Source organism: Odontesthes bonariensis, chromosome 12, assembly GCF_027942865.1.
Source record: "Odontesthes bonariensis isolate fOdoBon6 chromosome 12, fOdoBon6.hap1, whole genome shotgun sequence".
Taxonomy (NCBI): Eukaryota; Metazoa; Chordata; class Actinopteri; order Atheriniformes; family Atherinopsidae; genus Odontesthes; species Odontesthes bonariensis.
This window is the reverse complement of record NC_134517.1, coordinates 16,012,865-16,036,646: the sequence shown is the minus strand read 5'-3', so window position 1 is coordinate 16,036,646 and position 23,782 is coordinate 16,012,865. Positions and strand designations below refer to the sequence as shown.

General features: G+C 41.0%; 2 protein-coding genes and 1 long non-coding RNA gene across 3 annotated transcripts; all 3 read right to left on the bottom strand.

The window, feature by feature from the left end:
• Window positions 1-65: 65 nt before the first annotated feature.
• Window positions 66-9,194, bottom strand: katnal1 (katanin p60 subunit A-like 1). The gene is made up of 11 exons (XM_075479284.1): window positions 8,784-9,194; window positions 8,075-8,237; window positions 6,683-6,843; window positions 5,389-5,551; window positions 5,145-5,266; window positions 4,931-5,036; window positions 3,088-3,246; window positions 2,828-2,954; window positions 2,525-2,659; window positions 2,203-2,329; window positions 66-1,420 (listed from the first exon to the last, which is right to left on the bottom strand). The coding sequence occupies exons 2-11, from the start codon at window positions 8,234-8,236 to the stop codon at window positions 1,222-1,224; spliced, it is 1,461 nt and encodes a 486-aa protein (XP_075335399.1). The 5' UTR covers window position 8,237; window positions 8,784-9,194; the 3' UTR covers window positions 66-1,221.
• Window positions 9,195-10,668: 1,474 nt separating this feature from the next.
• Window positions 10,669-16,184, bottom strand: LOC142396117 (uncharacterized). Its single transcript, XR_012772511.1, has 5 exons — window positions 16,092-16,184; window positions 14,330-14,540; window positions 11,531-14,227; window positions 11,331-11,442; window positions 10,669-11,229 (listed from the first exon to the last, which is right to left on the bottom strand). It is a non-coding gene; the product is annotated as an uncharacterized LOC142396117 (long non-coding RNA).
• A 5,403-nt stretch (window positions 16,185-21,587) lies between these two features.
• LOC142396483 (ras-related protein Rab-33B) lies at window positions 21,588-23,600 on the bottom strand. Its single transcript, XM_075479283.1, has 2 exons — window positions 23,307-23,600; window positions 21,588-22,232 (listed from the first exon to the last, which is right to left on the bottom strand). The coding sequence occupies exons 1-2, from the start codon at window positions 23,562-23,564 to the stop codon at window positions 21,786-21,788; spliced, it is 705 nt and encodes a 234-aa protein (XP_075335398.1). The 5' UTR covers window positions 23,565-23,600; the 3' UTR covers window positions 21,588-21,785.
• Between the last annotated feature and the right edge of the window lie 182 nt (window positions 23,601-23,782).

The window sequence follows — 23,782 nt, the reverse complement described above, 5'->3', positions numbered from 1 at the left end:
ACCACCATCTTCTTAAAACGTGACACAAAACCTGAGATGAATAGATTTCTTCAAATGAAGCAGGGTAAAATTAATGTTTTCCTTTTATTAATTGTAGTTTGCCAGCAAATGTTAAAACCATCTAAAACACAAGGTCAGTCACTAAAAAACAGGCAGCACTAAAATTCAAGTGTGTTCAGTCAGTAGTAAAGACAAACAGTCCTCATGAAAATACATCTAAAGTGCTTCAATGTAGAGCTTTGGGGTTTTATTTTTTTTAAGACGATGGGCCTCATGCAGCATCTGATTTGTCAACAAGTGGCACATACAAGTGATTTCAGATCTGAATAAATATGTGGCTGAATCGCATGACAAAGACTTTATGTTAAATTTACATTATTTTCCTCATTGTCGGCACTTTTTTTTGGTAGATTTTAGTGACACCTTAAACAATTCGGTATTTGTAAGTAAAAATTCATGCCAACATGTTGTGATCCACCTGAGAGCGTCTTCTGTCTAACGCCTCTCATTGCCGGCTGCTGCTTTATGTACATATTTCTAAATGGTTTCTGGCCTCCTAACGCGAGCGTAAAACGCTGCTACGTTTCTTGTACTTTAAGATGTCGAGTTACAGCGGGAAAACCTGAAACTCTGCGGAGTTAACATCTCCTTTTTCCTCAAACCGTTTTTGATGAAAACGGTCCAAAAAAAAAAAAAAAAAAAAAAAAAAAAAAAAAAAAAAAAAAGGAGCTGAACGTGAGCCGTTACGTCGCGACTTCACAGACGTCATTGAAATGACTCCCTCCGATGTTTGCCAACACCACCATCATACAAAGAAGCCTCCATGAAAAAAGTAGGGGGATGATTGAATATAATACATGTTCTTGCATGAGGCCCGATGTAAAAGAACTAGTGTGAACGTTTTACCAGTATTATACTACGGTTTACGTTACAAAAAGTTTACTGTGTCCGAGTACTTCATCCTTGATGCTTTCAGATCATTAAAGTCAGTCAGAAGCTGGATGACTGACATCTCTACACATACGGTCGTGTTGAAGAATATGTGAAAGTGCAGGCATGAAGCCACTGAAAGTTTCACTCATGCCCTTTCAAATGCACCGGTCCTCTGATGTGAATTCCGTGATCCCTGATGTGCTTCACTCTTCACAGCTCTATTATCTCCTCCTCTTCAAAGCTTTCGGCGTTTCAAAGCCGTCCCACTGTCCACGCGCCGCCTTTTCTCTACACTGACCCAAACTCAGCCATCCAGGCTTCGTATTTCTCCAGGTCTGCAGCAGAGACAGACTTTGAGATCTTCTTGAGTGTCAGGGTGAAGTCCTCCATGGTCACCGGCATCTGCAGCTCGTCTTTGGACAGGGCGCGTATCTCCTCGGGGCTCAGGCCTTGGATTCGACGTCGCATCGCCATCATGGAGGCATCCCTGATGCGGAGGCAGAGAGGGACACGGAAGAGAAGACTGTTACTCATTGTGAGTGGATGAAACGCACCCTACATTAATGACACGATGTGACGCACGAGACACACACAGAGAATGTTTGGCAACATAAAATTCCTGCCATTCCCAGCATGCATGCAGGGAAATGAATCCCAGCACCAAGAGAAGAATGATAAAGATAAAGCTGATAGCATAAAGCATAAAGATGATAGCAAAAGTACCAAAATATATTCTGCCGATTAGTCCACCTTTAAAACTAAATACCGGGCAGTGCAAAATGTGCTCTCCATACTTTGATGTGCAAACTGGAGCACAGGGATGGGAAAAATGTCAAACAGCGAGAATTTCCGCTGCCGATGAAACAGTCAAGCGGAACTGCTGGTTTTGCTCAGCATGTGAACGTGCTCGGGGAGGAAATCTAAACCAGTTTTCCAGATGTTGACACACACTTATCAAAGGAATCGTGACAGCTGAGCCTCGTTTCAAGCTCGACTGTGAAGAAGAGCCCCCTTGCCTACAAGCCGATTCAGAAATATTTTCCTGAGATGGTTTTACGAAAAAAAAAAAGCTTTGGAGTGTCATAATTTAAGACACTCTTAAATCTCTTCTCTGTTTCACAGTTTGATGGGTTGTGATTCAAGGGAAAACATATTGAAGGAATAAATACATGCTGACATTTATGTTACTGCATTCTGTATTAAGAGAACGAAAGCTGCACCGATAAAGGACAGAGTTGGTTTCAACATTTGGCAATCTTGTGCACACACCTGCAGACATTGGTGATGTCTGCTCCCGAGTAGCCCTCAATCTTCTCGGCTATGAGGTCCAGGTCTACGTCAGGAGCCAACTCCACCTCTCTCAGGTTGATCTTTAAAAGCTCCACACGCCCCTCAGCTACACAAACAAACACACAAGACAACACTGATTAGATATCAGGGTGACACGTCTGAGCACCATTTCAAGTTGGATGTTCTAGAAATACATTAGATGAGCAAATAAAACACAATGAATAAAGACTAAATCGTCTTTTCCAGTGTGCAGCCTCTCAGACAGTCGACAGAGTTGTCAGTTTGTGTGCTGTGAAGTCACCTGTGGGAAGGGCGATGTAGATCCGCTTCTCCAGCCGCCGCCGCAACGCCTCGTCGATGTCCCAGGGGAAGTTTGTAGCAGCGAGGACCATCACCATCTTAGAAGGGTCATCGTTCTCGAGGGCTCCTCCCACACCTGCAAACCGCACAAAACTACAATCCTAAACAAGAAATGCATACAGCTGTACTGTTCATGTAACATGTCGCGTTCCAGTTAAACAGGGTTTGTCCACAGCTTTGGAGGAACGCCACAAACCACTCTCTCAGCAACCCCTGCGCCGTCTTATTTCTCGGCCCCACTAACCGTCCATCTGGATCAGGAGTTCGGATTTGACCCGGCGGCTGGCTTCGTGTTCGTCGGATGTTCCTCTTCTGCCACAGATGGAGTCGATCTCATCTATGAAGATGGTCGTCGGAGCGTAAAATCTGGCCTGTGAAAATATAACTTGCGTTGTGAATTTTGGTTGCGCTCAAATCAACGCCTCGGTTTTTCACAAAGGTTCAGCTGCTTGCCGGCACCAAGAACCGCAGCTGAGCCATGTACCCATTTGTACATACACTCACCATTTCAAACAGCAGGCGGACAAGTTTTTCAGACTCGCCCCTGTATTTGGAGGTCAGGGTGGAGGAGGACACGTTGAAGAAAGTAGTCCCGCATTCTGTGGCAACGGCTTTCGCCAACATGGTCTTCCCGGTTCCTGGAGGGCCGACCATTAACACACCCTGAGAGAAAACGTTAGAACACATCGCCAAACGAACGCAAATAAGAAGGATCCGGTAAGAATCTCTAAACATTACTGTGTGATGTGTCAAACTCTCTCAGAATTCACCTCACGACCTCTACTGACAATCAACACTGATTCTGTTACTTCAGTAACCTGCTCTTACAGCTCGATGCAAAGATCAATACCACATTAAATGTGAAGCCTGTTCGGTACGAAGACAAAAAGACATGGGGGGCCAAACTTGACTTGGATCATCTAATAAAAGAAAATAAAAAAATACATCTACAATACCAGAAAAGGTCCCTTCTGGTGGGAAATGGTGAGAATAATATTTGTTGGCATATAGATAGATCAACGTCCAGGGCAAGGTGAGCCCAGTTATATGCATTTTAATTTAAAGTCTTTGATATAGAGTAAAAATTGCCACAGCCTGAATTAGATTTCTGCATTATAGCTGCCACTCTGGAGTCTAATGTCTCTGGTTTGAGACTGTTGCCATGGAGATTGAAGTGACCGCAAAAGGCACTTAGGGTGATCTATTATATTTCTAAGAAACTGCAGCCCGTGATGCCTCAGAATCCATTTAGTAACGCGTCTTATATTTCCTGCAGGATACATAAGACTCATGCATTTCAGCAGAGGGAACTTAAAGAGTCAGAAATACTAAAAAAAAAAAAAAATAACACTACCGAAATGCATACCTCCAGCCTGGGTGCTTGCCAAATTATTTTTTTCTAAACAAAGAGATTAATCCCTCATTTCACTCCACTTCCACTTTTCTAGGAAAACAATTGGTGGAACATCCAATACAAATGTGGTGTGTAAATCTCAATTCAGCATACTCACATCAGACAAATGATAAGCACTGTGCTGCTATAAAAAAAAAAAAAACCTACAGTATTGACACTCATATGATAGGCCTGAGGGGATAAAGGCCTCACATGATGAAGCTCAACAGGGGCTGATATGGAGGAAAACTCCAGTCATTCAGCAGAGTTGTGAGTACGTAACAGCGGTGCATAAATCTTGATCCATCCCTCATTTCTTTATATTTTTCTACTAAAGAGCAACAGTTCTCCAGACCTTATGAGGGTCCTTTGGACACTGGACACTTTTTTCACTCATTTTCACTGTTCTATGATCTATGAATCCCTGATCTACACTGACCTAACTTAAGCGATGAAAAAGTGTCATGTGTACACGTGACTTAAGATAGAACCACTTGTAAATGGTACATTTTGACACTTTGTTACTAGCAGCTTGTTGCGAAGATTCCAATTTATTTTGTTGAATCTACAAAAAAAAAATATATATATATATATATATATATATATATATGAAAGCAAACGCAGTTTGTAAGTCACAAAATACTATTTTGAAATCTTGGCAAATCTCAGCAGTATGTCCTTAAAAAAAAAAAAAAAGTGATTAAAAAAGGACAAGCGGAAGGCCTAAAAACTTCTACAGCAGATACACAGTATCTGAAAGCGAAGTCCTTAAATAACAGGAAAAAAATCCAGAAAAGACCTGACACAGGATCTGAGAGATGCATCTGGACCTGAGAGATGATCTACCTGCTGTTGGCCGAAGCCTTATAAGAAATGGTCTCCATGGAAGGGTGGCTGTCAGGAAGCCAGTCTTAAGGAAGGGAAACGGGGAGAGAATCCTGAATATCTGTGTACCTTCCAAGGCCGACGGATCCCCTTAAAGAAGTCAGGCATCCACATGGGCAACACCACTGCTTCCCTCAGCAGCTTTTTAGCATCTTCCAAATCAGCAATGTCCTCCCTGCAGTTCGCCACGAGGAATCAGTCAAAAGCAACAAAAGGAAAAAAGTTAAAAGAACAAAACATAAGGTAAAAGGAATGGTGGAAGTATCAGACTGCGCCTTCGTACCAGTGTACGTTAGGGTTACGGGACACGATGTCTCTCTCCAGTGAGTCCACCAAGTCGCTGTCATAACCCGTGCCATCAAACTTCTTCTGTTCTACATCCCCCTGGGTGTCTCCTTTCTTTCCCTGGTGATGACAAAAAAAAGAAAAGAAAAAAAAGCTCCTTCAGAAAAGGGGTGCACCAACTCATTTCCTCACCCACTTATTCATCTGTCCAGTCTACTGCCAATCAGCTGCTGCAGCCTGACCTTGTCGTCTTTGGCCTTTGTGCCTCGGCCGTCTCTGATCCCGGGCCGGTCTGCTTTAGGGTTGGCCTGAGCGCGGCCTCCGGGTCCTCGATGCTGCAGACCCGGAGAGTCCTTTTTCTGCTGCTTCACTCCACTGTTGGGCCGCTTCACTGCAACAGGATTCCTACAAAGCCACAAACGCAGGAGTACAGCTATACAAATGAGTAACAGTCGCACACATGCACTGAAGGCTTGCTGATAGGGAAATTTGTAGTATCACAGAACGGCAAATATTCCCCACTTTTTTTAAACCAGCTCTTCTAGTTCTCTGTGGAGGTAAAGCCTGTGACATTGTGCTTGTAAGTGATGACACCGTTTATGCAAATGACATCGCTTTGCATATCAAAGTGCTTCCCTCTAGAGCCGTTTTGCCCCACAGAGTTTCTGGGCAGCATCATTAACAGTTTGCTCTTGCAAAACTGCCAAACAGGAAGTTAGACAAAGAAAATTATCTTAACCACGGGTGGTCACAAGAGCGTAACAAATCTATAGTGGAAGATGACAGAATATCCACACAACGCAGGCATATTCCCGGGACTTTAACAAATGAGATAGGAAATAACAACAAGGTGGCTATGTACAGGTATTTTTCAGCATGCAGCATCATTATGTGGAATTCCTGGATCGTATTTAGTCTTTTATGGCACACGCTTCAATAAACTTTAGTGATATATCTAAAATGGCTGAAGAAAATGCTCTTATGATTCTGTAGCATGGATGTATCATATTAACTGGATAAGGCCCTGCAAAATGGCCGCCGATGATTTCAATGGAGTTGCTTGCCTGGCGTATATGCCGAAAAAGTTTCAGACTTCCGGGTTTACTTCCGCGTTATGCGGCCCATAGAGCATGCGAAGTAAAGTCACCCCCCATGATGCTTTGGGGCCTCCCATCATGCCCCGGGGCGATGAGGATGTGCACATACGTACACATCACAATGCACGTACACAGCTGTGACATCACGCTCGGAAAAGAGACTTTTCTGGCCATTAGAAAACTTTTTGACGGATAAAAAGTCCATGACTTAAAAATATAGAATACAAATATTAGTAAATAACAGTGTTACGGCTGGAGGCGTCCTGTGAACAGTTTTACAGGCATCTCTTTTACTATTGATTTTTGGGCCACAGGGGATTTTTTTTTGTTGCAATACCACAAGTGGCCACTGGGAAAAATCGGCGTGCCGGCTGAGAGGCAGCGCCGGGGTGTGTACAGTGTGTGCAGTAGATGCAACTCCTAGAAACACAGCACACACCTGTGTTCTGCAGGGATGGGAGGGGGCCAAACGACTGGATCCTCCTGTCGCTCCTCCAGCTGAGGAACAAGGACGTCAGCCGGCTTCTCGGACTTGAAGCTTTCGAGTGTTCCCATGATTCCCTTCACCTGCTCATATTCCTCAGACAGTTGCTGCCTGACCTAGTCAGAAACAGGAAAGGGGAAATTACTGTTAACAGTACTGAATAATCACAAAGCATTCGACTGAAAACGCAGCTGTTAAATGTGCACAGATGTTCCAACCAAAACCAAACAGTGTCTTGGGTAAACGAGGATAAAACATTTCACTCTAAAATACCAATTTAATCTCCTAATTTCTTCACTCCTTTGGTGCATTCACCGCCTCCAGTTTCACAGGCAGCCCCACAGCACTATAGAACCTCCACCGTATTTGACTATAGTAAGGTCTTTTTTCCTCATGGGTCTCATTTAGTCACCTATGAACACACAGGAGCTGCATTACCACAGGTCTAACATTTTTCTGACTTCCTTCTAATAGTGGTGTCCTGCCTGGCCTTCACCAACAGTGGGGAGGCCTGATTGCCTCACTGTGCAGTGAACAGTATGGACCGAGACAATTGCTCCAAGTTGCTCTTTATGTGTTGTGGCAAATTCTTTTCAGTCCACACCAAACTTCACAGCCTTCTCACACCGATTTTTTCTTTGTGGGGCCACATCCCGAAAGGCATTTTACAAGTCTCGTAACTGAGAAACATCGAGACAACTGTTGAAAACAAGGCTGTTTGGCATCGGCCTCGTAGCCTTTCAGAGGCTGTTTTGTTGTTCTTTGATAATACTTCTGATGCTCTTAAGACAACTCTCTTGTCTTCACTTGTGGAAAAAGAAGGTAGAATAAATCAGCCTCATTTCATATAGTAAAACCATAATGGTTAATTTGGGTCACGTGAACACTGAAAATTAAACTCAGATAACAGGTGCCAATTATTAGGTTCAGTGTAAATGTTATGATTTTGTTTTTTTTTTACCATTTGTTGTCCTCAATTTGGACATTTATTTTCATTTTGAAATAATAATAATGAAAAACCTGATTTTGACGTGCAGCTAATGATGAGCCAGTCAAGAGAAAATTAATACAAACCATAGCTAATAAAGGAATAATGGACTGGGCGTCCAGTAAGTAAAACCTTTAACTTTTACAGAAAAAAAAACATGAAAAACAGATAACGAAAATTACTAGGACCACTTCTGTACAAACATTTTAATAAATACCACATCTATTTTCTTTTTTAGTCCCCCAAAAATAAAACAGGTGTGTTCATTACCAAGGATGGCTCCCAAATAGTAAGGGCGCAGACCTGCGGTTTAATAACCGGTGGAACAACACCACATCGTCAGCTTTTGAGGTACTCACTTGTTGCCATTTGACTTTGAGTGCAGGGTCTCTGAGGGACTGACAGTGCTTGTGGATCTGCTGAATGACACCCTGGTAGTAAACAACGGAGGAGTCATAGTTCCCCAGCAAGGCGTATTCACGGCCCTTCTTGGCGTTGTCACAAATCTCTGCCAAATTCATGCTGAACAGCAACAACAGAGAAAAAAAAACAAGAAACTGCATTAACCGAAGAGGGTAACACTGAGTTGGCGAGTGTAGGCTACTTTCGTTCCATTTTTGTTAACGTTTTCAACACCTCATTATCTTTCCTTATTGTAAATGCTTGCTATTACTGAGTGGCGGCGCTATATTCAACACAGTCAGGTGCCTATCAGATAAATTGGAGTGCGGCAACAACACCTGCTACACGTTGTTTAAGCTAGCCGGTGTCAGGGGCCGTGATTTTGTTAATGAAAACACGTTTTATCTGACTGCTAAATCACGCCACCATTCAATTCCGCTTTTCTACGTGTTCACACCCAGTGTTCTCGCGAACGTTAGCTTTTTGTTTGCTAGCTTGCTGCTAGGCCACAGGCAGAAAACAATACGAATCGTATGTCAGTAAGTTAACGCTCCTTATTCCTCCCAGCGTGCATTAAAAACGCATTTAGACGAAAACAAAAAAAACCCACTGGCAGTTTGAATTACATGTCTAATAACACACCCGAATTGAAAAGTTCCATCATACCTGCATTAAAAGCGTTTGTAAGAGAGGTGTATTTTTTTAAATCCGACGTCCAATATTGAGAAGTGTTACCATGGCCGCAGAGAGACGCCGTGTGAAGAATACAGACAAGCTCGGTCATCAGATGCTTTCACGTACCCGTGGAGAGCTCGTAATTATGGGAATAAAATATCTAGTTGATAAACATCATCAATAAACAGAGGTGCTGGAGAACTGCTACATTTCTGGAGAAGTGTTGATATTAGATTGTTTCTAATAAACATTGAATCCAATTAAAAAACTACGTTAATATCTATTTTTCACGTTTAGGCTAAAGTAGCACCAATGTATAAAGATTGACTGGTTTACATTTAGGTGAAGTTAGTTTGTCGACAGACATTCGCAAGCCACTCCAACATTTCAAGTGCAGCCGTATTGCAGACTTTACAGTAAACACACGGAGAGGACGACTGCAGCGTGTTCCAACTTCCTGTTTTCAAAATAAAATAAAAATTAAAAAAATTGATATTTAAAGGTATAATCCGGAGTAAAATGCACTTTAAATCAATTTACGGGATGTTGGGAGTACATACGTTGAGTTGACATCAAAATCATGTCATTCGGATGTGTTTTGTGAATTTCGATTTCACCGTTTTTAGCCAAAAGTCGTTAGCCTGGAGGTGATGGGGGCATATGATGTCACCGCTACAAAACGCTATTTGTATACCTCTTCTACAGCTCCAAACAACATAACACTCACGTGGTAGTGAGTAGAGGGTCCCTAAAGCCAAACCGAAGTGTCCCAAGGTCTTCATGTGGTCGGATAGTCTCCAGAATGAATTTAATCAAGCCAGTACCTTTCCGGAAATGTGTCTGCTGCAGCTGCCGCTACAGACCGCGGTGAAGTTGGTTTGATATTGGTTTGAAAAAAAGACACCTTATTTCCTTATTGTGAATATCTGTCGAATATCCAATATCAAACCAATTTCACCACGGTCTTTTGCGGCAGCTGCAGCAGCAACATTTGATGTCAACTCAATGTATGTACTCCCAACATCCCGTAAATTGATCTAAAGTGCATTTTACTCTGGATTATCCCTTTAAAGCAGAGATGAGCTACTGTGTTTAAAATTATTGAAAATTATGAACAGATCTAAAATGTAAAAATAAAAGGTGTATCTCATGTGGCAAGTGTAGATACATGATTCCAAACTGATTTGGAGTCAATTGATCACATGACCTGGAAGCTATTGAGCAAAAATGCTAATATTTACATATAAAAATTCATAAAAAATATGAACAGATCTAAAATGTAAAAACAAGAGGTGCATCTCATGCAGCCAGTGTAGTTACATGATCCCACAGATCTGATCATATGTTTTATTAATTTTTATATGTAAATATTAGCATTTTTGCTCAATAGCTTCCTGGGGCCCGTTGCACTAAAGTAGGATAAGGGATTAAGCGGGGATATGTTGGCTATCCTGGATCAACTTATCCGTGATCCGGTTGCACAAAAGTAGGATAAGGGAAGTGGGATATGTTCAGACGTAAGTTACCATGAAGATTTATTCTGTGAAGCTAGCCTGCTCCAGACCAGGCTAAGTTCCAGGATCTATTTAATCTCATTCCTTATCTCAGTCAGCGGTCGCCACAATTGGAAGCCAATATTTATTACACTGCCTAGGACATATTGTTAAAACATTTAACTTTACCCACTATCATTATTGAAACATTTGTGATCATTAATTACAATCATTTTAGATAACTGATGATTTTAGATGAACCACTAGATAATTTAGTTTCCCACAGACTACACATAAAGTACATCACCATATAAATATAAATACACATTAGAGAGTACCATGATGTTCCTTTATTGAACAAGGATGAATTAAAGCAAGCAAACCATCAGCTCCTTTCAAAACTGAAGTCACACAGTGCTCTACAAGACAAAAAGCATAGAATCAAAGCATGCAGTTTGAGACAAACTGTTTGTAAAAATGGGCTATACAAATAAAATTGCCTTGCCTATACAGCACAAAAACCTAACAAAAATTCCTCTGCCATTGCAGGCCCAACTTAAATCAACATGCATATTAATTAAAATAATTTAACACATATTGGTCTCTGACCAGCCGACCACAGTCGTCATCCGGGAGGATGGCAGGATTGTCCCAGTCAATGAGAGCTGGCACTCTGGGGGCCCTCTCCTTTCTCAGGCAGGCCACATTGTGGAGGACAGCACAGGCCACAATGATGTCACATGCCCTGTCTGGGCTGACTCTCAGTTGGTTCAGACACTGAAAACGTGCCTTCAGTAGGCCAAATGTCATTTCGATCCGGGCCCTTGTTCTGGCATGGGCATGGTTGTATGCCAGTTGTGCCTCCAGAGGGTCTGCAAATGGAGTGAGCAGAAAAGGCTGGCAGGCATACCCTCTGTCACCCAGCAATACACCCAGGAATTCACCTGTGAATACAAAATGTTACCATCATAACCTCATAAGTAGTGACTGTCTTAACACAGCCATGATGTTAAAAGTGGTTATCAATAGAGGTTCTGTGGCTCACCTTGTGATAGGCGCCGATAGATCTCTGAGTTCTGAAACACTCGGGAGTCGTGGATCGAGCCGGGCCACTTTGCCACAACATTACTGATCAAACAGTCAGCATTGCAGACCATCTGAAATGATAAGATGTTAAACCAATTAATGCACATCACAGGCAATGTACAGTGTTCATTAATTAACTTTATCAAAAGTCATGTTCACCTGTACATTGATGCTGTGGAAGTTTTTCCTGTTCACAAAATCCCCCTCATGTGTGTGTGCAGTCCACTGCACCAATGACATTGGGGAAACCTGTAATACGATGCAATGAGTATCTTACTCTGAATGTTAACATTGTAATTGTAACTGTAATTTAAAAAAAAAATTCTTACCTTAAATCCTATAGAACTCCTCCTTGATGTCACAGAGTCTTCTATGCCCAGGGAAAGAGATGAAGATGCTTGCAAGTCCTTTAATTGCGTTGTTTTTTTCACTGCTAAAACAGTACAGGCAATGTGTGGGCAGGCACATTCTTGATAAAAAGTTGCTGCCATGTCCATTTTGGTTGCTTGCTTGCGCTTGACTCAGAGCGCGGATCTCGAAAACACATGAGAAGCTATACAGAATCATACGCGGCGGACAGCACAGCTTTATGCCAATTACGCACACAGGCTCCACACCTCCACGCGCATCGCGTCTGCAATCATAACTCATCAGGGGAAATCACATTTTGCCAATATTTTAGAGACCCCTCGACATTTCCCAAATCATGTTTTCGGGGGGGTCTCGTGTCAGTTTCAGGGGGTCTCGGATCCCCCGAGTCCCCCGTAGTTCGAACACTGCCTAATTGTGATCATTTCAGTGGAGTGGTGAGTGTGTATTTGTGCACTACTTACGCATTCAGGCGGTCAGCAATGGTTTGCCACGCTTGCTCTCTTAGTTTTTTAACTGTGGCAGTATTTCCTTTTTGTTTTTTTTTTCTCCTTCACCTCTTCATATGCTTCCATTAATAGTTCTTGCTCCGCTGGGGAGAAATACGCTGCCCTTGTTGCCATGGTGAATCAGTGAATCTATGATCGATCGTGGGGTCTATTTAAGCAAGCCGTGTGCAGCACTTAACCAGGATCGGTTTCACCTGGCTTAATGAATCCGTGTCTGCTCATCCTGGATTGGCCTTTGTTCAACCAACTAAGCCTGGGCGCACATGTTTTGGATTCCTTGAACCTGGTTAAGTAATTCATCCTGGATGTCTAAATCCTACTTTTGTGCAACGGGCCCCAGGTCATGTGATCAATTGACTCAAAATCAGTTTGGGATCATGCAACTACACTGGCTGCATGAGATACACCTTTTATTTTTACATTTTAGATCTGTTCATATTTTTTTATTAATATTTATATGTAAATATTAGCATTTTTGCTCAATAGCTTTCATGTCATGTGATGGACAGGTGGACCGCTTTGTGGCATGGTGTGGGAACAATCATCTCATCTTGAATGTTAACAAAACAAAGGAGATGATTGTAGATTTCAGGAGAAACAGGGTCAGATCAAACCCTGTTTCCATCATGGGAGAAGAAGTGGAGGTGGTTGAGGAATATAAATACCTTGGTGTTCATCTGGACAACAGACTGGACTGGAGACACAACAGTGAAGCCATCTACAAGAAAGGACAGAGCAGACTGTACTTCTTGAGGAAGCTAAGGTCCTTCAAGGTTTGCAACAAGATGTTGCAGATCTTCTACAAGTCTGTTGTGGAGAGCATCATTTCCTCTTGCGTCATATGTTGGGGCAGCAGCATCAGAACCAGGGACCTAAAAAGACTCAACAACCTGATAAAGAAGGCTGGTTCTGTTCTGGGGACGGCTGTGGAACCTCTGGAGACAATAATGCAAAGAAGGATTTTGCATAAAATCAAGAGAATTATGGACAACCCTGAACATCCTCTCCATCAGACTGTTTTCGGAAAACAGAGTCTCTTCAGTCAAAGGCTTCTTCAGTTTGGATGCAAAATGGACCGCTTCAGGAAATCTTTCCTGCCCACAGCCATCAGCATCTATAATAACTCCTTGATTTAATTGAGCTACATCAACATTTAATTTCCCTCTGGGATAAATAAAGTATTTTTGAATTGAATTGATTAATTGACTCCAAATCAGTGTGGGATCATGTAACTACATTTGCTATATGAGATACACCTTTTATTTTTACAATTCAGTTCTGTTCATAATTTTCAATAACTTTATACACAGTAGCTCATCTCTGCTTTAAAGGTAGGGTAGGAGATCCTGGATTTTGAGTCCAGCGAAGCTGCATTTTGAAAATACACAGGTAAAAAGTCCCAACCCTTTTCTTCACTTTCCCCCCGAAGGCACGCCTCTAGAGTACATGAAGCGATGTGAGGTCTGACTTTTTCATGCACAACGATTTTGTGATGCAAATTTATTACTCTTTTGAATGCATATTGTTTTGAGAAGCAAAACGCTTTATTTTTCTAGCCCCAGCCAACTAGCCGGACTACCTTCGTGGACGCCAAAACGAGGCTGGAACTCTGCTCACAGAACGCAGCGGGGGGTAAGTCAATGTTCATAAATGATATTGCTAACATGGGATGTCATACAGCTTCATGTCAAAAGAGGCGAACTATCCCTTTAACCACTAACTCTGATACAACCAACGCACACTCTACCTCTCTCCAATACCAAACAGCAACTCAAAACCCTTGAAGTGCCGCGAGATTCAAACCCTTTTTATGCGGTAGTGACGCTCAAAATGAATCAGTGACGCGTACACTGAATCCGAGGCCTCATTTGTCATCAGTCACGTGATTTTTACGGAAACGATACAAGCCTCAAACCATGCTCGACACACGCTCCAAGGCCTCGCTTCAAACGCCACATCACTACCTCGAGGTACTGATCTAAAACCAGGGGAAAAACATTTCAGACAATGAAGTCATAACATGAAAAATATAGTTTGCTACTTAAGTAAATGCCTTCTTAAATAATGATAAATAGCTTACCACATGATTTCAGTATGCGCACATCATATGTTCCCCAGTCAGATCCAGGCTCCTCTGCGTTTTTGACTGGCCTGTTGACTCGCTCATGTGTTATCTGAAAGTCAGTCAATTTTGTGGAGTCATCCCTAATCTGTTGAAGTGGCTTCTCTACATCTGCAAGGGTTCTCCGTCTTATGGTGGAGCTGGAGACTGGCACAGTTTTTCTATTCATCTAAAAGAAATTGGTCAGAAACAAGAAATAAAGTGTATCCAGTGAGGTGTGGAAAAGAGAACACTCTTTTGTTTCCAATGATAGAAATACAGTTCAAATTAAAAAATACTTTAACAACTGTAACAAAAGGCAAATTTAATGAAGAATTGGAATCAGAATCATCCAACTTGCAGGGTTGCCAACTCTCACGCATCTGACGTGACACTCACTCTTTCAGACTTAGATCACGCTCTCACACTTAACAAAGAAATCTCATGCTATATCATTTTTTCTTTCTGTGTTGATTTTTTTCACTCTCGTTCTATAATTTCCGAATGCTTAAACTCATGATTGGACCACAGCAGAATGTCTAATCCCTCTCTGATCGTTGATTCGCTGGAAACGGCTTGTCATTACATCAGTCTGCCAAGGTGAAATCTGATTGGTAACGCAGCGCTGTCTCACTACAGCAACGTAGTGTTATTCGATTCAAGTGAGCGCGGCCAGTTCAGTGTGAGGGGAAGGACAGAATTTGCTACTTCACTGAGTAGCGAAATCAGTAAGATAACACAAGAAATAGGCTTTCACTTGATGGTACCCTCTCTTCCATTATGTGCATAAAACTGAACGACCTAGTTCTTTACGATGTGATGATTAGATATGCAAACACTGATATCTTCTGGGTTTTTTTTCTGTCCGTCCGTCCGTCTGTGCCGTGTGTGTGTGTGTGTGTGTGTGTGTGTGTGCCTGGTAGCCTTTTGGAGGGGACTGTACTGTATGAGTTGGAAATTGAAGAGAGACACTTTGGATATGGACATTAAAGGCAAAAAAAAGAGACCAAGAAAAGGCAAACAAAAAAATGGATCAGCAACCCTGATGAATGGTTACTTTATGATGTTTAAAAATCTACATATACCATCTCACCTTTGCCTTGAAATTTGTTGAACCAGCCTAGACTAGTTTCTCTCTGTTAAACAACATTGTCTTTTGAAGGGCAGCTGAGGATGTAGGCTATGAATGAGATGTGGATTTAGGATTTCCTATGTCTAACTAGTCCCCCTAAAATCGACTAGAATGGAAGAAATTGCATTTAAGAAATGCAAAATTTTCTAGAGGAAGGCCCCACACTCTGCACTATTGCATATTCATAAAATGTATACATGTATCTACATCATATCTACACAGATATATATATATATATCAGTAGCCTACTGTGGAACAACTTCTGAGACCCGCTGAAATCTCACTCCAAGGTTTTTGGAAAAGTTGGCAACCCTGAACTTGTCAGAGTCAGACTTGAATAAAATATAAGTACACAAACTGGAGAAGAAATATTATAAAAAAAATATTGTATCATGATATAGTGACCAAAACTACCAGGGTTAACTCAAATCTACATTACCTACCGGTAACATGCTATGTGAGCTAGCTAACCAGGCTCGCTATGCTATGAGCTATATGCTATATCGCTGTGATATATTACAAAGTTAAAAGTTAGATCATAGAGACAGATTCACCCGCTTTCCATCTACATAAACAAGCACATATTAACAGTTTTAAGAGTTTACTTACAGTGTAGGAAGTTAACGTTCTGCCGAAGGAGACGTTTCGCTGTCCAACTTCGAATGATCTTTTCATATCGGGATTGGTTGCGTAAAGCCATTTCCTTTCTGTAACGCAAATACGTCACTTAACGTTCGTTGACCCTGATCAAAGAACATTAAAAAAAAAAAAAAAAAAAGTCCAGAACATTCTGTGACGTGCGAAAACAGTGACGTCACAAAGATTCCCTGAAAACAAAGGCGTGACGTCACAGTCGTTGAAGTTTATAAATACAGGCTTATTCATTGACTTAACAATTTCTTTTAGGACCTGAAAGCTTGGAAGAAGACATGTCAGGATACAGCAATCAGTTTACTGAGAAGGCTTCTGTCCAGTCAGAGCACACCAGAGAAGAGGAGATGGAGCAGCTAATGGAAACAGAGAGCAATCCTGAGATTTTGAAGAAAAGTTATCAACAAGACCTCTTAGACAAGATGGCCAAAATTAGAATGGATATGCAGGTGAGAGCGTGTTCTTTCACAGAGCAGAAGCTGAAGGACGGAGCTGGACTGAATGATCTTAAACGGGAGCCGAAAATAGTGATAGCCCAAATAGTCAAAATTAATATGGATATGCAGGAGAGAGCGCAATCTTACACAGAGCAGAAGCTGAAGGACACAGCTAAACTGAATGTTCTTGAACAGAAGTTGGAAACAGAGAGCAATCCTGAGATTTGGAAGAAAAGTTATCGACAAAACCTCTCAAACAAGATGGCCAAAATTAAAATGGATATGCAGGAGAGAGCGCATTATTTCACAGAGCAGAACCTGAAGGACACAGCTGAACTAAATGATCTTGAACAGAAGTTGGAAACAGAGAGCAATCCTGAGATTTGGAAGAAAAGTTATCGACAAGACCTCTCAAACAAGATAGCCAAAATGAGAAAGGATATGCAGGAGACAGATAATTCTGTCAGAGAGCAGCACCTGAAGGACCTAGATGGACTGGTTGTTCTTGAACAGAAGCTGACAACAGTGATAGACAAGATGGCCAAAATTAAATTTGATATGCAGGAGAGAGAGCGTTCTTTCACAGAGCAGAACCTGAAGGACAGCGCTGGACTGAGTCTTCTTGAACAGAAGCTGAAAAAAGAAGAGGCAAAGAAAATCCAGATTCTCACTGAAGAGCTGGCCCAGACAAAAGAAAAAAATAAACATTTGATGAGTGATAAGAAAAATCTTCAGGACCAATTGGAGGAAGCCCAAAAAGAAATTCAGGGTGACAAGCTGATAACCAAACAGAGCAGGGAAATACTTCCTCAGGAGTTGAACAATTCAAGACAAGCAGACCAAGACCAGATGCCCCAGACTTCTACTGATGCCTCAACAGGTAATCCCCAGACCAGACGTTGGAGGCACCAAGTGGTACTGAGTTGGTACTGAGTTGTTCAGTACCAAATCCATGTTTAATGTAGCTGGATATGCCGTTGTCACCAGCATTTCATATTTGATAGCAAAACAGTTTTTTTAGCTGGCTGCCATATTTCAAAATAATTCAACTTTCATTTTAACTGGCATTTCAAACATGATTAATCTTTCCTCCACTTCAGGCAAAATTTAGATGGAAAAGATATAAAAATTAAATAAAATTTGATTTATAAATTAAAAAGCTCAATGACTGGACATTATTTTTACAAAAATGTTGTTATTTAGACATTTTGTGTTTGTATCTATGCTTGAAATGTTTACTGTAAGAATGTATGTGAAGCATTATTCATTTATTCAGCAGTTCAAATTAAATTCTGCAATAGAAATAAATAAATGAAGCGACTCTTATGTTATTTTTCCTGCCGTATTGTTGTTATTAAATGCAAATAGACTGTTATGTCAGACTGAAAAGCTTTCGTGTTGCATTGTGTGCATGGTGGCTGTACAGTATATCTTATCACAGAAAAGCTGAGTCTGTCAGGTGTTATGTCAGACCTATTGGCTGACAATAGTATGTGTTATTGCTTTTCCAGGCTCTTGATTTATTCTTAACTGTCCAGTCGGGAGTACTTAGGAAACAGCAGAGCAACCGTACACGCAACGACACAGAACAACATGCATGTTCTTTGGTTGAGAAAATGGAGACAAAGTACATCAATGCAAAGGTGCTGTGTGAACAAATCACTTTATAAAGTGTTTACTTGAACTTCTGTTAAAAATGTTAAAGTTTGAGTTTTTTGGGGAGTGTTTTTATGGCTAAAATTTGTTCTCTCGGGGTCCTGTTCTGAGCAGCTTAGCTCCCGATCAGAATTCCTCCGATATTCTCCAAACTGAGAGTGATCCGACTGCTTTCTACTGTAGGTAGGAACACTGACTACTTAGAAGTACTTCACACAACCAACTGAAAAAAAATCCCTTTAAAAAGAGAAGCTACACTTCAAGTTTGTGTTCCATTTGATTTAATAGTTATACAGTGCATTGATACTTTATGAGAATAAGTCATTTATTTGCTTTTTTATAGTTGTTAGTTTACTTTTACATCTTTAGACAGTAACAGTAGGTGTTTAAAGTGTTAAAAGCGAAAGAAGCTTTGCAAATTAGCTGTGTCATGCCATGTCATGTCATGTCACTAAATACTGAAGTGGGTGAATGAGTGCAGCTGGGGACAATGAATACAGGTGATGTGAGTGAAAAGCAATGGCAAAAACTAAACATGGACTTAAAAACTAAGACATGACTACGCATGATAAAAACGCAAAACCAAAAACATGGGGAAAACCCCATGAACGTGACAGTAACAAGTTATGATATTTTAAGAAATAACAGATTTCTTCACCCAGTCACTGCCAAGCTGTCTCCTTGGAGTCAGCGGCCCAGCGGAAACGGAGGTGGCAGTAATCACCTGAGCAAAAAAATGATAAAAAAGAAAAATGACTTTAATAGGTTGTAAAAGCTGAATGCAATGAGAAAATGTTCAAACCTGCAGAGATAATACAATATTTATTTATTTTTTTTAAGTATTTTTGGGGGCTTTTTATGCCTTTATGGTTAAGGCAGTTTGAGAGAGACAGGAGGCAGGGGCGGAGGGGGGGGGGGAGACACGCAGCACAGGGCCGCTCGGTGCGGGAGTCGAACTGGGGCCAGCTACAGCGAGGACTGTGGCCTCAGTACATGGGGCGGCCGCTTAACCCACTACGCCACCGACCGCCCCATAACACAAAATTTATTACTCTGTTATATTTGATCCCATTGAAACATCACATTATATTACAAAGTTATAGTGGAAAATGGATTCCATTAAAAATGATGTAAAATGGGTTATAGAGTAAATGTATAATCAAATGACCTAATTGTAACACAAATATTAGGTTAGAAATGATAAAAAGTCTTACTGACTGGATCATGTGAATTTACTCCACCAGCTTCTTTCAGGTTTGATAGTAATTACAGCCCGTTAAGAGGCTAAACTACTCTGTTGTAACTTGTATGAAGTTAGTTTTAAGTTGGATATTCGACAGACATTCGCAACAAGCCACTCCAACATTTCAAGTGCAGCCGTATTGCAGACTTTACAGTAAACACACGGAGAGGACGACTGCAGCGTGTTCCAACTTCCTGTTTTCAAAATAAAATAAAAATGAAAAAAATGTGATATTTAAAGCAGAGTTACTGTGTATAAAGTTATTGAAAATTATGAACAGATCTAAAATGTAAAAATAAAAGGTGTATTTCATGCAGCCAGTGTAGTTGCATGATCCTACACTGATTTGGGGTCAATTGATCACATGACCTGGAAGCTATTGAGCAAAAATGCTAATATTTACATATAAAAATTCATAAAAAATATGAACAGATCTGTGGGATCATGTAACTACACTGGCTGCATGAGATACACCTCTTGTTTTTACATTTTAGATCTGTTCATAATTTGTATTATATTTATATGTAAATATTAGCATTTTTTGCTCAATAGCTTCCAGGTCATGTGATCAATTGACTCCAAATCAGTTTGGGATCATGTAACTACACTTGCTTAATGAGATACACCTTTTATTTTTCCATTTTAGATCTGTTCATAATTTTTATGAATTTTTACATGTAAATATTACTCTTTTTGCGCAATAGCTTACAGGTCATGTGATCAATTGACTCCAAATCAGTGAGTGATCATGTAACTACACTGGTTGCATGAGATACACCTTTTATTTTCACACTTCAGTTCTGTTCATAATTTTCAACAACTTACACAGTAGCTCATCTTTGCTTTAAATATCACATTTTTTTTCATTTTTATTTTTATTTTGAAAACAGGAAGTTGGAACACGCTGCAGTCGTCCTCTCCGTGTGTTTACTGTAAAGTCTGCAATACGGGTGCACTTGAAATGTTGGATTGTTTTGCGAATGTCTGTCGAATATCCAACTTAAAACTAACTTCACCTAAGTCTGGTTTATGTGGTTTCCAAAACGTATCAACACAGCTATATCTATACTATACAAGAACTGGCCACTGGTTGTCGCCAAAAGATGTCAAATATTGGAAATAGCCTTTGTTTTGCCTTTTAAAAAAAAAAAAAAACCCTAATCTCATCAGCAGATGGAAATTAACAGAGGTAATAAAGCTTTACGTTCAACTTTGCATGTTCAATATAGCTGCACAGAAGAAGTCAGCACTCTAACTTGTTATAAAAACAGTAACAGTACAATGCAGTTATGTTATTTACCCTTACATTGTGTATTTAAGGCCACCATAATATCAAATTACAATCAATAAGTTGCATAAAGGGTCACATCACAAAGCAACAACTTTGAATACCTCTAATCCTAGCAATAATAGCTGTTACATGGTCTAAGAACAGAACAGCTGATCTCTGTAAGAACTGCTGCAAGCCCAAATTAGAATGCTTAACTCATGTTTGGCAGACCAGAGTAACTGCCTGCGATATTCCCATCTAACATTACTCTTTGTCATAATAATCACCATAAACCTAATCATTTTTATTTTAAAAAAGCCACACACATGATACAAAACCATTTTATTGATTTTCAGCTTTACATGGTCACAAATCTCCAAACTGATGTAGGGTTATTGCACCATTGTACACATGCAGCGTTACTTATCAGTCAACTGCGAATGGTTTTCTTTTGATATCAAGGACCACCGAGTTTGTATTCAGTCATGCTTTTCAAGTGAACTTGCATTACTTCCCAATGAACAGCTACATTTTTATCACTCACATACTTGGTTCTGATTGAGCTCCCTCTGCGCAGACCAGAGAAAATCAGAAGCAGCAGCAAAACTCATGTTGCACTTATACTTTTTTTTTTAAGAACTAAAAGATCACTTTAAAACACATATTTAAGAAAATGGTTGCAGCTTTATTCACAGTTTCTTCTTCTTCTTCTTTTGTTTTTTGGTCCCTTTACACACACGGAAAACCGTTTCCCTTCATTTGCTGTTTTGTGTTATATAGACAGAGCGGAATCCTGCACGACGGGCAATGCGTATCATTTCTAATCATTCATCTTTTAAAGTACTTGGCACATCTCCACGTCCACTTGTGCATTTCACTGAAATGTTGGTTTAACAGTGTGCAAACGTATAGAGACTATAGACTGAAGTTAGTCTCAGTGTTGGTTCAGCACTACGATTCCCAGCACCGTTATTATTCCTGTCGGTTGCAGTGACCTTCGAACACACTCGTTCTTCTGAGTCCGCTCTTACAAGATACAGGCAGCCTCAGCACTGACAAGATGGGGCTTCCTGCTCTCTCTGGCTCCCCAGCTGCCTGACGTCGCTCTCATTCAGCTGCTTCAGTCTCAAAGGCTTGTGGCTCTTCAGCCTATATGCTAAAGTCAGAAAGATGGCGTCAACATGTTCTTTCTCAGAGGGGTCCTTGGCTGAAGTCTCAAACAGGGGGAAGTTGTAGCCATCGGCAAGACACTGGGCAGTTGATGTGGGCACCTCCCGGCGCTCCCTCAGGTCGCACTTGTTTCCTACCATGATGCGAGGCACCTGGGGCCCCACGGCGTGTCGGCTGCACTCCTCAATCCACTCGGGGATACTCTCGAAGGAGCAGAGACTGGTCACGTCATACACGAAGATGACAGCGTGAACACTACGGTAGTAATGCTCCACCATGCTCTTCCTAAAGCGCTCCTGACCTGCTGTGTCCCAAATTTGCAACTGGAACAGAAGCAGAATCCGAATGAATGTTATTCAAAAAGATCAGACTCGAGTTATTCCAGATTTTTGATATTAGCAACCAATCTCATGGCAGAAAATAACCAAACTAACAGTGCTTTAATCAACTTTTTAAAATGTATGAATATCTAATTCCGTACCCCCGATACCTACTTTTTTTCCTTCTGAATAAGGACATTAATGTGTAAAGATGGGTAACAGTTTCATAATGGAGAAAGATTGAAACAGGCTATGCTTTGGGATGCGAGAGGTAACTAAATAAACGTACTATGTGCTTTCACAGCACTCACTCTGACTAAAGTGAAAAAAAGATCTAAATAAAATGGCTAAACTCCATTGAAATACATTAGCTTTAATGGTCTGGTATTGTCCTTGCTGGCTCTGTCAGGGTGTCGTGGGTTGGCATTCAAATAGGATGTCAAGTCAAAATGGCTGGTCTAACATTTGTTCTTTAATTGAAACAGCACTGGCGTGAAGTATACTCTGTGGAAACCAGAAGTTTTGGCTTGAACAAAACCTCTGACCTAAAAGTAACTGATGGCATTATCATCTGCACAGGCACCTGTTCGTTTTCTGTGATGACAAGTTTAAATTAATATTCTCTGAGCCCTCAGCTCTGATTGCATACTACCGAAGAGGGAACCTATCAGCAGGACAAACAAAAACACTCGGGATATAAATAGACAAGTGACCGATGGAAGGGTTGAAAAGATTATGATATAGCTACTGTAAATGAACACCACCCAAGTCATGCCTCAAAGCTTCACTATTCTCCTCACAAAACTCCCATCCTTAATCCCATCTTCAGACAATTAGGGAAATAGGTCGTAGCTTTCTTTTTTGAGCAACAAAATGTACTATTAATTGTCTATTCCAGGGTAAGAAGGGAGGTCAGGTGACGCTAATAGGCTACCTTTGGTCATTTCATAGATTCAGGCCGGCGTTTTGCTGTGGAGCCGACAGCCATAAAACGTCAATTAAAACAAAAACGGCAGAGTACAATTTACAGAAAACGGATGGATGGCAGGTGTGTGAGTTTCTCGTATGCTCTCCCACCTTGACACGCTCTCCATCCAGCTCCACCGTCCTCTCCCTGAAATCGACCCCGATAGTTGCCTCTGGGTTTTTCAGGAAAGTGCCCCCGCAGAATCGGTAAGTCAGACACGTCTTCCCCACATTTGAATCGCCTATGACGATTATTTTGAAGATTCGAGCTTGGGTACCGTCGTGGTCATGATGAGAGGAGAGCTCTAGGGAGTCATTTAGACTAAAAACTGTGTCAAATTCCTCTCCAGGTTTGTTTTCTATTGCCATTGCTCATCTTCTCGCGGTCTGGATGGTGTTACGGCGCTGAAGTATCGCGAGAATATGAAGAGCCACCACTGGATGCCGCCCGTGGACTTTCACCAGTATGCGTCGACATCAGATTGGCTGGAGATCTTTGAACACGTCAGTAGCAAATAGCACATTTTCACAGCCTGTGAAGGGTAATATGGAGATCTCAAACAACGAAGTTAAATAATTATGCAAAA

Bases quoted from the DNA above. Each gene is read 5' to 3' on its own strand.
- katnal1 (XM_075479284.1), bottom strand. From the start codon at position 8,236: ATGAATTTGGCAGAGATTTGTGACAACGCCAAGAAGGGCCGTGAATAC. The intron at 2,660-2,827 runs GTTAGTGGGGCC...TGCGGTTTGCAG, and splicing joins ACTCCTGATCCAGATGGACG to GTGTGGGAGGAGCCCTCGAG. The intron at 2,330-2,524 runs GTGACTTCACAG...TTGTTTGTGTAG, and splicing joins CTACATCGCCCTTCCCACAG to CTGAGGGGCGTGTGGAGCTT.
- LOC142396483 (XM_075479283.1), bottom strand. From the start codon at position 23,564: ATGGCAATAGAAAACAAACCTGGAGAGGAATTTGACACAGTTTTTAGT. The intron at 22,233-23,306 runs GTGGGAGAGCAT...CTTCTGTTCCAG, and splicing joins TGGATGGAGAGCGTGTCAAG to TTGCAAATTTGGGACACAGC.